The sequence below is a fragment of the Hippocampus guttulatus genome, chromosome 23, assembly GCF_054856545.1.
Source record: "Hippocampus guttulatus isolate MCC_2025c chromosome 23, RoL_Hgut_1.0, whole genome shotgun sequence".
Lineage (NCBI taxonomy): Eukaryota > Metazoa > Chordata > Actinopteri > Syngnathiformes > Syngnathidae > Hippocampus > Hippocampus guttulatus.
This window is the reverse complement of record NC_141283.1, coordinates 1,725,316-1,739,803: the sequence shown is the minus strand read 5'-3', so window position 1 is coordinate 1,739,803 and position 14,488 is coordinate 1,725,316. Positions and strand designations below refer to the sequence as shown.

Here is a 14,488-nt window from a genome sequence, read left to right as displayed (position 1 = left end):
TTGGTCTTCTGTTTACGAGGGATGACGTGATTTTAACGTGAATTTGGAAAAACGTATGCGGGGAATTACAAAGAAGCAACTGGAAAGATGCCGTTAGCCCAAAAGGGTTAGCATCCGGAGCTAAGGTATGGCAACAGGGTAAGCTAACGCGAGCGGGTATGTTTGTGTTTGTTATCGCTAGCCGCGTTTCCCTCAAATGTCACAATGAGAACAAATCTGCTCGACGAACACGGAGTGGTCGGTACACTCGGAACACCGCCTCAGGAGGTAGCAAAACTAGGATTTGGTTCCGCCAACAGAAAAGGGTGAAGACAGAGACCTTGAATGAGATGACATTCTCAACACTAACAGAATTCATCTTTGCCGAGGTGAAATAAATAATCAACTGGCGTGTTGACGCTAGCATACTTCAAGTTATTTCGTTTGCCGCTGTTACATAACGTGACCCGAGATTCTTCCCGGTGGGCTCATTCCTCACAGGTGCTCGAAGTTCGACTCACACAGACGTCCGCTGTTGCCAAATTCAGTAATAATATCAACATGACTTGAGGTAAAAAAAAAAAAAAAAAAAGAATAATTACAGGGCCTTTGGAGATTTACCGCTCCATCAAGTTTCATGAAAATCACCCTGATCTCACTCTGCGATGCCAACCTTAGCCAAAAGAAGCGTACGGTAAAACGGTGACTAGTTCAGGTACGCGTGACGCGTGTTTGTGTCGAAATTGCGGTGTTGGCAGACACCCTCACCGCCGTTTGCCTCATCCGTACACAAACCCGCGGTTCCCTGCCAAGAGCTTAATCCGGTGAGTCGCCCACTCTGCTCATGTTACCTCATGTTTCAGTGGAATCTTACAACACGCACACAATTAGCACGTGCGGCCCAATTAACTTGTACTCACGCCTTTCAAAAGCAAAGCGCCTCCACATCCCCGAAGGTGATGCCGCCGGACGAGCCGTTTCGAAAAGCGAGGATGCTCCGACATCCCCAGAGCAGCCCAGAGCGGCAATTTAACAACACTTAATCCCAGCGTGTTCAGATTGAAGTCAAGGTGACACTTACACACACATTGTTGCAACGGAAACACCCCTCCAAGGTCCCGGCGGTCACTTTCTTGAAAAAGACACTCTTGTCAAAAACTCCCCACGCTTTGAAAACAAGCTCACATGTGAGTAGTCCGGCGTGAGGTCCGAGGAGAACGAAAGCAGAGCCCAAAAAAGGGAAAAAAACGGAGTGAGGGAGCGAGCGAGCAAGGGGGTAAGGAGGGAGGGGGGGGGGTGAAGACAAATGAATAGCCCCCTTTAAGAAGGTGACTCCTGACTCTCTCGTAGCGCTTCTCATCCAGTGTGGAGGTGGAAGAAGCCGTCTTTTTTTTTTTTTTTTTACTGTTGCCTTCCTTCCAGTTTCGAGTTCAAGCCGGCTTTAGACAACAGGAATGTGACAGCGAGCGAGAGAAGGAGGGAGGGTGTGTGTGAGAGAGAAAACGAGAGAGTGAGAAAGAGGGAAGCGGCAGACACAAGCCGGACATGTAGTGTTCACCTCCACAACATTCGACTGTGTTAGCAGTCCGAGGGATGTGGAAAGGGGAGGGGTACAATGGGGGGGGGGGACGTGGATACGTGTGTCAGAGAGAGAGAGAAAGAGAGAGAGAGGCGGCAGTGTGCAGCTACAGGAAATGACCTGGGGATTTCATTCAGATGAAACGGGGAAGGTTGGTGCGCAACAGGCTCAACCAGCCTCCTCGTACAATGTCGTGAAAAGTACCGTGGAGAACAAAAACACAACAGGGGGAGAGGGGGGGGGGGGGGGTTAAGTGATTGAAATCGATATCAGTCAGGAAATGGTTACAAAAACGGATGTGGGACTCCAGTGAACTATGGTCGGAGTCATTTTTCACAAACGCAGAAAACTGGAAACGCTAGTGAAGTGTACAGGCAGGGTTTGGCCAATTTATCCAGAAGGTCAAGAGTTTTTTTAAAAAATGTTTTTTTAAAAACTCTGCAGGTCTCAGTTCAGGTCAGCGTTTATGAAAGACGTTGGGTAAAAATAGCAGCCATGGGAAAGTCAAGTGAAACCTGATTTCTAAATTCACATTTGAAAACAGATCAACTTTTGATTCTTATGTGAAGCTAGAAGTCGGAAAAATCGCAAATCGCCGTCACAACATGACATTTGCGGTGCTGCGGGACGACCTGGAAAACGTGCAGCGATTCATTCCGTTTGCCCCACGGCTTCTTCACGTCAACACAAGCGCGCTCGCGCTTCCTTCTGATTTGCTTTCCTCATTCTCTCCTTCCATCTTCATCCAGCGCATGAAGAAAACTGAAACCAGCCACAAGCTGAAAAGAATTAGATCACCCCCCACCGCTGCCCCCTCACCACCAGCAAATTCAACCCAGCCCCCACTGGCTCCCACCAACGACCACCACCTTCCCATTGAACACACTGGACGGAAAACAAAAACATTTAAAGAGCCACGGTGCACCGAGCGACGCAGAGACCGTTGTGCCCCGAGTGTGCGACTTTACGAGAGAACGGGTAGGAGGCCCCCTTGCGGGGTCGCTCAAATTGCACTTTGCTGCCCAAATATTCCATTGCAGACATGGGGAAGATGCGCTTGTGTCGATGTGCATGACTTCTTTCGACGCATTGATCGCAACAACGTGAACGCTCTTTGGAATTGCCATTTCGAGAGCCGGCGGAGGACGAGCCAAAACCACGTAATAAAAAGAGCTGTCACATCATTTCTGTCTTTATAACAATTTCTTAATGAGAGATTGATTTCATAGCATTGAGTTATGAAATGGCATAAAACTGATCTGCAGCTACGCGAGTCAATCGCATCCGATTAAGAACCGGGTCGTCAAGAGTTAGCGTCCCAGCAAGACTCCCCACGTTAACTCATTTAGTTCGGAGCGGCGGCCGAGCAAAACTGCTGCAGTGATTACATAAACAGACAACGTGTGAGTGCAAGGATGGAGAAAGCAAAAAAAAAAAGGGGGCGGGGGGTGAAAGCAAGAGGGGGCTGCAAAAACAGAGGAGGGAATTTAAGACCTCTCGTTTCTGCCAATTCCACTTTGCCCCAACTGCATTTTAATCGAATCAAAGTGAAAAACGCCCCCCCTCCCCCCCGACGGCCCGTGATCTCAAATCAAAACACGGAAACTCAAAGTTTGAGGGTGATTAGCGCTTACGACCGCACTTTGGTGTCCGCGCGCGCCGCTCGACTTGGCCGGCGACCAGATAAGCAGATGACGACAGTCGACGAGGCGCTATCGCGTGGCGCACAACTGCTGACCTCAACCTGCTGGCAAAGCACAATCTCCGCATTGCCCCTCGCATCAGCAAGTCGCCATGGCAACCCCTTTGGCGCCAGCTGCCCCCCCCCCCCCACCTCCCTCGCTCGGGAAATTTTCAGATGTTTAATTTTTAACTTTGGCCAAGAGCAGCTAAGCTATGTACCAAATCGCGCACACAGAATGCCTTGTATGGGTATTGGCAGGTATCACAACAGATGCTATTAATGCAATACACACACACACACACACACACACACACACACACACACACACACACACACACAGAGGGTCAGACGAGGTCACGTGTATTTTCTCGCAGCGGTGTTCCTGAGCCTGCCAGCTGCGGTTGTTTTGTGCAGAGTCAGGTTTGTCTTAAACGAGACCGGGGAGCACCTCATTCCTTTCTGCTCGCTAAAAATCAAACGCACCGAGACAAAGACCGACTTTCTCTTCAACCCGCAAACGTTTTGCTCTCTGGTTTCCCTCCGATGCTGTAAAATGAGTTTGAAAAACGTTTTTTAGGGAGCGGGGGGATTATGGTTTGTTATGTATTTAAAGTCGAAGACCAATTTTTTTTTGGGGGGGGGGGCCTCAAATAGTCGATCACGATGACAGTAATACAGTTTGTATCACCGAAAGCCACGATCGCCGACGAGATGATGGGTTTCCTCGACAGTAGATCGTTCCGAATAAGCATTTCCCACCAAATTTTATAGTCTGTCACAAGAAACCATTGCATGCAGAAATGAAAGCAAAGTACTGTTTCTCTTCTTTGACCGCAATTGGGAACCGTCTAAAAAAAAAAACGTTCATCAAACATTTTGAGGTCTGGATCATGCCAAGCATCCTAAATCACCTTTTTTTTTTTTTTAAAGGGTGAGAACTGAGGGGGTTTTCGACTTGGAACCGGCACCAGATTCCTCACAGGACTGCATGTGTGGCATGATGTCAGATCCTCAAAAACATGTTTATTCTCATTTGTGGGTACTTAACGGACATATGTTTCTGGGGCTCTCTCTCCCCCCAGCTTGACTAATGTTTGGGGCTACAGAGCAGCGAGTAGTGACCGCAGGTCCACGCTAGCGGGCCAGTATCAACACATGTTGTTATGTTCTCCCACGTGCCTGCACGGGTTTTCTCCGGGTACTCCCACATTCCAAAAACATGCACGGCAGGTTAACGGAACGCTCTAAATTGTCCCCAGGTGCGCAGATCGTCGTATGTCAATGTCCGCCCTGTGATTGGCTGGCACACCGGTTCAAGGGTGTACCCCCGCCGACTGCCCGAGGACAGCTGCTACAAATCCAAACACTTGAGCTGTGTGTTTTCGCGGCAGCTCAGTGGTGCGAATGAATCCATTTCCGCCCCCCCCCGCTCAGCAATTAGCGTTGTTCATTACGCTTTCCCTGACGTTTACCTACCCCCCCCCCCCCCCACACACACACAAGAGTCTACTGTGTATGGTTCACGTGAGGCTTACCGAGGCCCATCCGTTACGCTGCAGCGCACCAAACGGGAAGTCGTAGAAGGAGGGCCTCTTTATCTTGATTTAGGTTTAGAGAGATGCCTCGGGGGAGGAAGGGACCTAAACTGAAGCGGCGAGACTCGCATAGGAACAAAAACACGGATTAGCGGTGTAAACTACATCTCGTACTCCGGCAAAGATCAATAATTCCCCAAAGTTTGAAGTCGATTGACTGACAACTATGCTCTGTCGAGAACAACAACAACAACAAAAAGGTGATTGACAATATCACTCTTGACCTTAACTGCACTGTCGGAATTTCTTGATCGCGAAAGAAACGTCTCTTTTGACATTGAGCAGTAGATATTGAACGTTTGAAGAAGAAAGAAACTGGCGGTGCACCTGGTGCTCGTAAAAAGCGCCGTCCCAATATATCAAATAAGCCATTAATTAGCGGGCTTATTGTTGAAGTCACTATAAAATTAGAAAAAGGCAGCGCAAAAGGTTCCCGATTTGAATCCGTCGCTTTTATCGAACACTCACAGTAAATGGTAAGCAAGAGAAACTCCTTTTGTTTTTTTTAAACAGTAGGGCGACTGAATCGTGTGACCTGCGGGCTGTTTGACTTTCAAGCTTCCACTGTCTAACGCTCCACAGGCTTCTTGGATAAACCGCACAAGCTCAAGCTGATGTTCACCGAGCCACACAGAACCTACAATACGCACGCCATCGTAAAAACAAAGCCCCGCCCCCACTTCATTCATTTTTGCCGTGTTGCAAAAAGACTGCGAAACAGCACTTGGGTCAGAAAAGGACATTTAAGATTGCCCAAGCCTTGTGGCAAACTTGCTGTCTGCAGCCGCTTCAGCGACATACTCAAGTTCAAACCTCTCCATCGCCCAACCTGGCGTCTTTCTGTTGAACATTTACCCTTCCGCTTCCCCCACTCCCCGCTTCCTCGCAAACACCCGCTCGCTGATCGAGCTGTTTGGTGAGTTCGTGATGGGTTATCACAGGCAGATAAGGGAGGTCAGACAGCGATTGAAGACCAAAACGACTCCATAAACACGGCTCAAGCGTCGGCCTGTTCTTGTCTGCATCCGGCGGTTGTTACCGAGATTTAAAAAAAAAAAAAAAGGGGGTGGGGGATGGCCACTTGGAGAACTATTTGACAAGGCACTTTCAAAAGATAACATGACACTCAAGAGAGCCCGGTGTGAATCAGGTCTAGACTGAGTCGTCCGTGCTGTGGCGGATTTGAGAGGCTCCAGGCCACGACGTTGATTGATCAGTCCCGGATGTTCGGGCATCTGGATAATGTGCGCGCGCCCGAGAGAATGGTTTCAAGAATGACGGCCTTGGCATCCCAGCATGTGAACGCTCAACAATGTGATTCGGTTCTAATTCTTAAAGCCACAACAACACAATCGTGCCACAAACCAAGAAAAACTGCCTTTCGCTGTACACAGTTGTCCCTTTTGGTAAAATGAATAAATACAATGTGAGACAGTGAAGCTTATCGTTGGGGAAACGGCGCCCCCGTGTGGCACACGTCGGAAGCGGATTACTTACCACAGGTGTAGATGACGCTGAGGTACTTCCTGGTGCCAGAGTAGCAGGGATTCCCAAATTCCCTGGATGAGGCTCGAACCACGCAGCTCTTCTTGGCCTGACAGCGAGACGTGACGACCCGCAGGGCGATGGACGACTGGCAATCTGACGGAAGACAAATGATTGACCATTTATTGAGGATGCAAGTTGTTGTAGATGGATTTTAGAGCAAAGCACCACAGACATGTCAACAGGCCACAATGAGTGGTGCCACAAGTCAGAGGGGAAATGTTCGAGTGAATTCAACCACAGACTTTTTAATGCAGTAACATTGGCCTAAAATGTGAACCCACGCACTTCGGTGGAGGCAAAGGGACATTCCCCAGCAGGAACTAACAATCTGAAATTCCTGACCAGGACACAGTGAGGTCAAAGCCTGTTGGAAAGCAGCGTGGAACTTGAAAACTGTCGAGACATTTCAGAGACTGGACAATTTCCCCACAAGTGCGCGCTCACTGATCAGGTGAAGGTTAGGAGCATTTTACAATTTGTTTTAGCTTCAGGGAGAACTTAAACCTTAAAAAAAAAAAAAATCCCTTAAGAAGCCAATCTGCGGTTTGCCCAGCTGAGCGTGGTTTTAAAAAGTCAAGGTTTCAATACCGGCTAATACTGTTTGTCACCGTTAATGAGCTAAGGGGACAACATGATTAAACAGGGACCAATATGATTGGCTACTTATGGAGTGGAGCGAAAGAGCCGTCTCTGAGGTTAATTGGGGCCAGTCACCTTTTTGTGTCTCCTCACAGAGCAGAGAGGGGAGGGGAGGGATGAGCAGTTACGCATGGACGATGGGGGTATGGAGCAAGACGAAAGAGACACTGCAAACACGGATGCAGTTTTATTATCTTGATTAATGTGCACTGTACTTAAAAAATATGGCAGTGGGAACTAGTTAGCCCCAAGGCCAACATGAGTAGCCAAATGGGTCTTGTCTAAAAAAGTGACAGGACACTGTGAGCTACTAAGAATTAAAACAGAAGCAGGATAAAATGTATTTATTTCAACTTAAAATGGTAATAAAAAAATACAATTTACCCAAATATTTCTAAATAGGACATTTTTAGCTGTAATATTAATATTGCAACACCGCCATATTTTTGCTTTTGAAATATGTGCAACAAAAAAGCCCCCCACCTCCCAAAAAAAGCCAAACAAAAACCGAAATACGTTCATACTTGCTTACTGAACTCCAGTTAAAGCCCAACCTTCAATTTAAATGAAATAAAATTCCAAAATTTCCGACTCACATCACATTTCTTTCCGTTTGAATAAAGTCCTCCAGGCCACATGTGCCAAGTACCTCATGACTGTTTCTACGCAAGTCTAATTGGATATAATATGACACGATGACCTTCTGGCCTGCCTTGTTGCTGAAAACTGTTCCTTCTGATGTTCGTGTCCACTGACAGACATGCGCCTATTAGCTGGAATTCGGATTCCCTAGCCTGACTACTGTGATTTGAAGCTGAACAGGAGTCTCACAGAAGAACAGGATTTGGATTAGGATCCAAAAATGGGAGTGAGGGAGTCATTAGAGAGACTTTTTTTGGGGGGGGGGGGGGGGTCACCCATGAGGGCTCTCATGAGTAAAACAGACGGATGCAAATAGGACGGTCTAGCCTATTTTTTTATTCACTTAAGATGAACACAAAGGTTTCAGAAAATACAAATTTCTCAATATTCTGGCGGGTGAAGCTCCAAACACAATGCTCCGGGTTGCCCAACACACACACACACACAACTTGTCTGGGAATTTACAATAGGGGGGGACCTATTTTATCTCCTCCTCCACTCATATGACTCACATGTGAAGCCTATCGTTTGATACATAAGCCACTTGTGGTACTTCAAGCCTTTGTATGGCCGACATATGACATGCAATGGTGTGTAAGGTGATAGCTGCATATTTTGAGGGCACAAAATATGTAGAACATGAGTAACACCTGACTTCTCATTGCAACGCCATTTGTGCTTTGCTATAGGTGGGAAAATAAGCGGTACACTAAATTATATATCGTATTTCCTCATGCCGTGGCATGGCTGTCATTTAAAAGTGGTTAGGACTGCACGACTGTCCGTGTTTTATGTTATGTGTTGTTTATTATTTTACTTTATGTTAACTGTTTTGTGAAGCGCTTTGTTACAGCTGTCGCTGTTGTGAAAGCGCTATATAAATCAGCATGTATTGTATTGTATTGTATTTACTCCACTACAGTGTACAATGAATCTTTTAAGGCTAAAACATTTAGTAATTTCAATTCCTTTTTTGTAAAAATGTTCTGTCCACAAACTCCACATTGCATCTGTTCTGCTTTACAGATGCACATCTGTCTGTTTGATTTCTTCCAGACAGGACAAAGGTGGCCTTAAGGAGAATATATCCTTTTTGCTTAGCGGGACAGCTCTGAATGTCATTTGCTTAGCAGTGAAAGGGAGCACCATGTTATCTTGAGATGGAACCCAAGGGCATTCATGGAAACAACAAGGGCCCCAAAATTGAACCCTGTGGAACACCATATGATGGGAGGGGGGTGCTCAGAGTAACACAAAAAGTACTGCGTGCCAAATTGTATCACCTGTTATTTATTTCCAGCAGGGAAAATAAGTATGACTCAGTTTGAGGTGTTTGTTAAATGCATGGCGCACCCAGCTATTAATTTTGAGTGGAGGCCACGACTCGCAGAAATGCAATATATCACCTCAAATTCCTCTTCCATAAAAATAGTAGACATAGTAATTATTTATTGCTAATGCATCCAAGGGAGGCAAAAAGTTACCGTGTATTGAAAAAATAGCAATGTCATTTTTGGAGCTCCCTACCTCTGGTCTTTTTTAGGCTTAGTTTGAAACCCATGAAAGCATAGCGACCCTGAGAAAGAAAAAGCGATATCAGACACGGCAAAGGGGGGGGGGGGGGGGTAATTTAGATGTCAGGAGTTTTGTCTGATGATAATGAGTCAGATGAGAGAAGAGGGCTACTGCTTTGAGGCTCCTCCATCACAGTTAAGACCTGTCAGACTCGGCACGAAAAAAAAACAGGGGAGAAAACAACATCAAAGAAGTCTTAGAATTGGGCGCATGTCTTTTGTGCACTCCCTCTAAATATTTCTGGTCATGCGGGTTCGTCGTGCTATCACGCAGTCTACTCTGGCTATGAAATGTACACATTTCACAAACTATAGCTGAATTTTCCCAAAATACAATTGTGACTGACCTCAAACTTTTATTTTGGTAAAACAGCACACAATAAACATGCCCAAAATGCCAGGACAACCAAAACTACCGATTTCAGCTTTGGACGTCGAGCCAGACGTCACCAACTCTGCTTTTGAAAGATAATTAGCAGTGTGCGTCTGCGCCGTCACTCAGGACAAGCTCACTTCCTGCAGCTCGGCGTGACACGGGAGCCACATGAAAGACGTGGGGAATCCCACTCGACAGTCTGGAACAGCCCGAATGCGAGTGTGCGCGAGCGTGCCGTTTCCATGCGCATTGTTGACCGCGCTCAAAGCGAAATGCCATTTGACGGTTCAACAATGCTTCTCCCTGCCTCTAATCTGGCCTTTGTATCGTCGTAACAGTAGAGTTCATCTGCCAACGCTACTGCCACAGTTACGCTACTGTATTTAATGTCGAGCTTGAAACTAGATATTAGACACACACACCAAGCCACCTGCTGTGCTACTGGAGTGGAGGTCACTCCATTGGCACGGTATGCGCTTTACTCACACTGTTCGTGTTAGCCTTTTGAACCTGGTGTCGCATAGAGGGCCACGCACACGCACACGCACACACTGCAGGGGCATGTCGGCATTGCATTGTGCACCTCGCCATTTAAACTCACACTGGCGTCGTAAACAACAATAAAAACGTAGAGGTTAAATTATGAGCATCGTTGTCATGCATCCAAGCAAGCACGCGCACACACACACACACACACAGACGCAGGGAAACATTCTTAATGGCAATTCAATCCTTGTCCCCCTTGCTACGGCACATCAGAGCACGGGATGACATCCGATCTACATTCCGAGCCAGTTCCGCACTGGCTGTGTGCACGGGGCTTTTCAATGTATCTCAGGATGCATTTAAAGCCCGGCCAGGAAACAATGGCTTCAAATGATAATAAATCTGTCTCATCTTCAAGCATCGAAATGGGTGCGTCAGTCAACAAATCACTGGAGGAAGCTGCAAATCTCCCAAGATGCACATGAGGGTAAAATCATGCAACATCGCCCCCCCCCCTCCCCTCCCAGAAAAGACTTAAAGTGGAATTAAGGCCTGGCAGGATTTGTGAAGGTCTTTGTGCTGAAGATGCGTTCGAGTCCTGACATGTACGAGTCATCAATAAAAACAGCGAGACACACGGTGACGCCTGGTATGTTTTCCTTTCAGAAAAGGAAAAAAAAGGGGGGGAAAAGCAAGACAGTTCTTCCCTCAATGCTCAATTGTGCAAATTGATTTTTTTTTGAGGCAGTGTCGTCATGGTCGCTTACCCGCTGATGAGGCTCTCCTGTGCTGCGGGGGACACTCAAGGGTGCCCTGTTGGGTGCGACCAAACATGGCGGAGTAGACCGCGATCTGCATCCCCCGTTTGCAGCTCAGCCTCATCCTGTCCTCCTCGCACACCACTTTGCTTTTGTATTCATCTGGGGGACAAAAAAAAAAAAAAAGGACTTTAGAGATAAGGACCAAGTTTGATTTGCTATTTTTCACCATTGTAATTTTTTGTCAGAGTCCAAACAATGTCATTGACATTTAATACAGAGCGGTGATTCAAAATGAACGCCTTGATCTCACTTGGGGGGGTTTGGAGTGATTTCCAAAACAGATATTTCATGACACAAAACCTGCCTAACAACAAGACCAACCAAAACAATCCCCATTTGCATTTGAACATTTGCTCCAGGCTGTATTTACTGTCGTCAGGTATGAACATAGGGTCTAAAATGTCAAATGTTCCCGTTCTCAATAGATGCCCGAAGGCATCGCGCAGCGTAAACACACAAGAGGTAAAGTTGCCCGGTGGACAAGTAGAGCCACGCAAGCGGCATTCCTCACACACATCCAGTCATGGTGACCTGTGACCAGCAGAGCAGCTCCGCTGGCCGGCAAATGAAAACAGCCCCCATTCAGGTGGGGAGCGCAACAGGAATGCAGAAGAGAAAAGGAGTCGAGAAGGGAGCGCCATTAGCTTGTTGCGTCTTTTGCTGATGGATGGACTCTTTCTCCTTCACTTCCTCTTTCGATCCTACGCGCGCCTCTTCTTTCAGGGGCAGTGACACTTCTTGGTGGTGCCCCCCCCCCCCCCCCCCCACAGAGCGCTTTTTTCTTCCCCCGGACAATTCATTGGTTAAGTGGCAGGGAACAAAAGAGCTGTTGATTGGAGGAAGGAAAAAGTTGGGATCAGTGGATTAAACGCCCCCCCCCCCCCACACACACACACTTCTGCTCACTCCACTGTGGAGCCTGCAATGATGACAAGGGTCTGATTGGGATTACGGTGCTGTTGTCACCGTGCTCTCAGCTTCCTGGCTCACGGAGAGAGCTGATTGGTAAAATCAGAATGCCGCCCCCCCCCACTTCGAGGGAACATATCCATCCATTTCTCAATCCCGCTGATCCTGTTCCGGTGGAGCCGATTCCAGATGATTGACGGCCAAATGCTGCCTTGCCTGTCAAGCAATCGTTTAGTTGGCCTAGGCTGACTCTTTGACCATTAGATTTATGTGAGGTCTGAGATGAGAGACTGGGGGGAGGGGGGGGGGGGGGTTAAACCTGCCCCCTTTTTGAAGTGCCTCTGACATGTAGCTGTATGTGCTGAGTCCTTTTTTTTTCCAGGTTCATCCTGTGCGACCCCCCCCCCCCCTCCCCTCTTTTTAAAGGAGCAAAGTGCCATCAATATTCATTAGCAGATGCAATGCAGCGAGGGACTTACTGGGTCTGCACTTGTACCAGAGTGTGAGGTATTTGCTGCTGCCGGGACACTGGTCCGTCCCAAACACGCGGCTGTTGACGAGAACTTGACAGCTCCGCCTGTCTTGGCACTCGTCCAGCATTTTCTAAACAGGGGGGTGGGGGGGGGGGGGGGAGGACCAAAAACACAGTTTAACAATGAGGAGCAGGCAAACCTAAAACCACTTCAAACAGGATTCGAAAAAAAACCCCCCAGAAAGGTCCACTCCAGTCATTCATCCCATTTCCATCTCAGTTTTCATCCTCCATTCGTCCACCACGTGACATTCAAGTTAGCCGGTCGCCAGCCACGGGTGGTCTCTGCACTCGGTCAACGACGTGCTACATTCAACTAAATGAACTGTTCCGCCGTCGATCACCGAGTGCGGGTCACGGTGGTGGAAAAGGGGCCGCAGCACACAGCGGCGCTGTCACTTTTGCACTTGGAAGACAATGCGCTTCTATGTCTCCGGGCATCCATTAAGGGGGGGCAGAGGCTATTCCATTCAACACTACAATGTACTAAAAATACACACCGCACGGCCGAATAAATGGCAGACGGGCGTGTGTGTTTGTATTGCGTTGCGCTACTTGCACTCGCATCCTAATTTGAGAGGGTGGGGGATAGATACTGAGGCAAAGAGCCCATGAAATCGCTTTGTGTCACCGGAAAACAAGAGAAGCCTGCTTCCTCTTCAGGAAGTTTAATTTACCAGAAAACACACTCACTCACAATGCGTTACATCACCAGCGGGCCCCCCGAATATGAATTAACCCTTGACCACAACGTTTGCTGCGTAACTCGTGTTTACTTGATGATGACAGATTTTTTTTTTCTCAGCATTGGGCAAATAACACAAAGCCAGTTCACGGTCGGTGTTCGTATCCTGCAGTTATAATCATTCATACGGTTGCTGATTAGTTTGCCACATTAGCCCACTAGCATTGGCGTCTTATCTGGTGGTTACCTGTAGGGCAGTGGACACGGAGCAGTGATCATCCCCACGAGCGTCATAATAGCCGAGGAGGGCCTGGTAGCTTTCACGGCATTGATGGAGGTCGGAGGGGCCTTTCCTTCCGTAAAACGCCGATTGGACCGTGATGGTGGTGCGAGGTGGGCAGCGCGCAGACAGGAGCTCTCCGTCACAGGCCTGCTCCGTGTAGTTCTTTAACACTTTGGACAAGTAGCCTGCGAGGGCACATAGTGACTGTTAATAAATATTCAGGCAGGGTAGGGAGTCTCATGGGACAAAAAATATATATGTAGCAGTTTTTGGGGGGTAAATGTTTAAGTCACTGAAATAAACATCGTGTCTTCAACGCTGTCTGTATTGTTTGAGGTGTCAGTTTGCTGTCATTAGTGGACATTTCAAACATTTGGTGGCACAGCTCTGACTGGGCGATGTCACCAACACCCCAAACAAACGCGTCGACGTGGCGGCCATGTTGAATGGGGCGACGTGCCCATCGAGGGCAATGCAATGACATTGAAATGTAATCTGAACTTGCCAGTTTCTCAATCGATTTTCATGAAGTTGACTTTTATGTCAATGTCATATATGTGCTATCATTTATTTAATATATACCTGTATATGTACTGTATATATTTTTTTACCAGTTTAATGTTATCCCCACTGTCATAATTATATGTTACACGCACGCCATATCCAGGACAATATCCTTTGTTTCGTTGCGTTCAGTTTTTTTTTATGTTTCTTTGCATGACTCCTCCCATCAACAGTCATTAAAAAAAAAAAAAAAAAAACGACAATCAGGCTTTCACTCACAAAAGAACCAACCGAAACAACAAAAGAGCCACCATTAACATTCCGGCCGGTGACGACAAAACCGAAAAAACAAAGAGACGATACCCAGGCCGTCACTTTCTTGCATCGGTCTACAGTTGAGTCCCCGTTTCAGGATGCAGAAGAGGAAGAACCGTCAAGAGGTACAAAACGTCACTGGCCAGATCTTCATGTCAAAACCTTGAGAAACGCTCAGAACTAAAAACAACCTATAAACTGAGTGCAAACTTCCTGGTGAAGTGCTATGCAAACAGATGCAAAGAGTCAACGGGCGCACGCACGCACACACACATCAGGTGGACACAGTATGTGATTCAATTACTTCTATTTGGTGAGCTTTTACTTGGAAGGCGGG

The 14,488-nt window shown here is 47.3% G+C and overlaps 1 protein-coding gene across 1 annotated transcript in view; it reads right to left on the bottom strand.

Annotated features, from left to right (window-relative positions):
* The window catches only part of LOC147185644 (protein eva-1 homolog C-like), a 38,563-nt gene that overhangs the window by 14,911 nt on the left and 9,164 nt on the right, over positions 1 to 14,488 (bottom strand). The window contains exons 2-5 of the mRNA XM_086104179.1: positions 13,297 to 13,517; positions 12,312 to 12,435; positions 10,870 to 11,022; positions 6,335 to 6,478 (exon numbers count right to left, since the gene is read on the bottom strand). Of these exons, the coding sequence (XP_085960305.1) occupies positions 6,335 to 6,478; positions 10,870 to 11,022; positions 12,312 to 12,435; positions 13,297 to 13,517 (642 nt within the window). The remainder of the gene's footprint in view (positions 1 to 6,334; positions 6,479 to 10,869; positions 11,023 to 12,311; positions 12,436 to 13,296; positions 13,518 to 14,488) is intronic.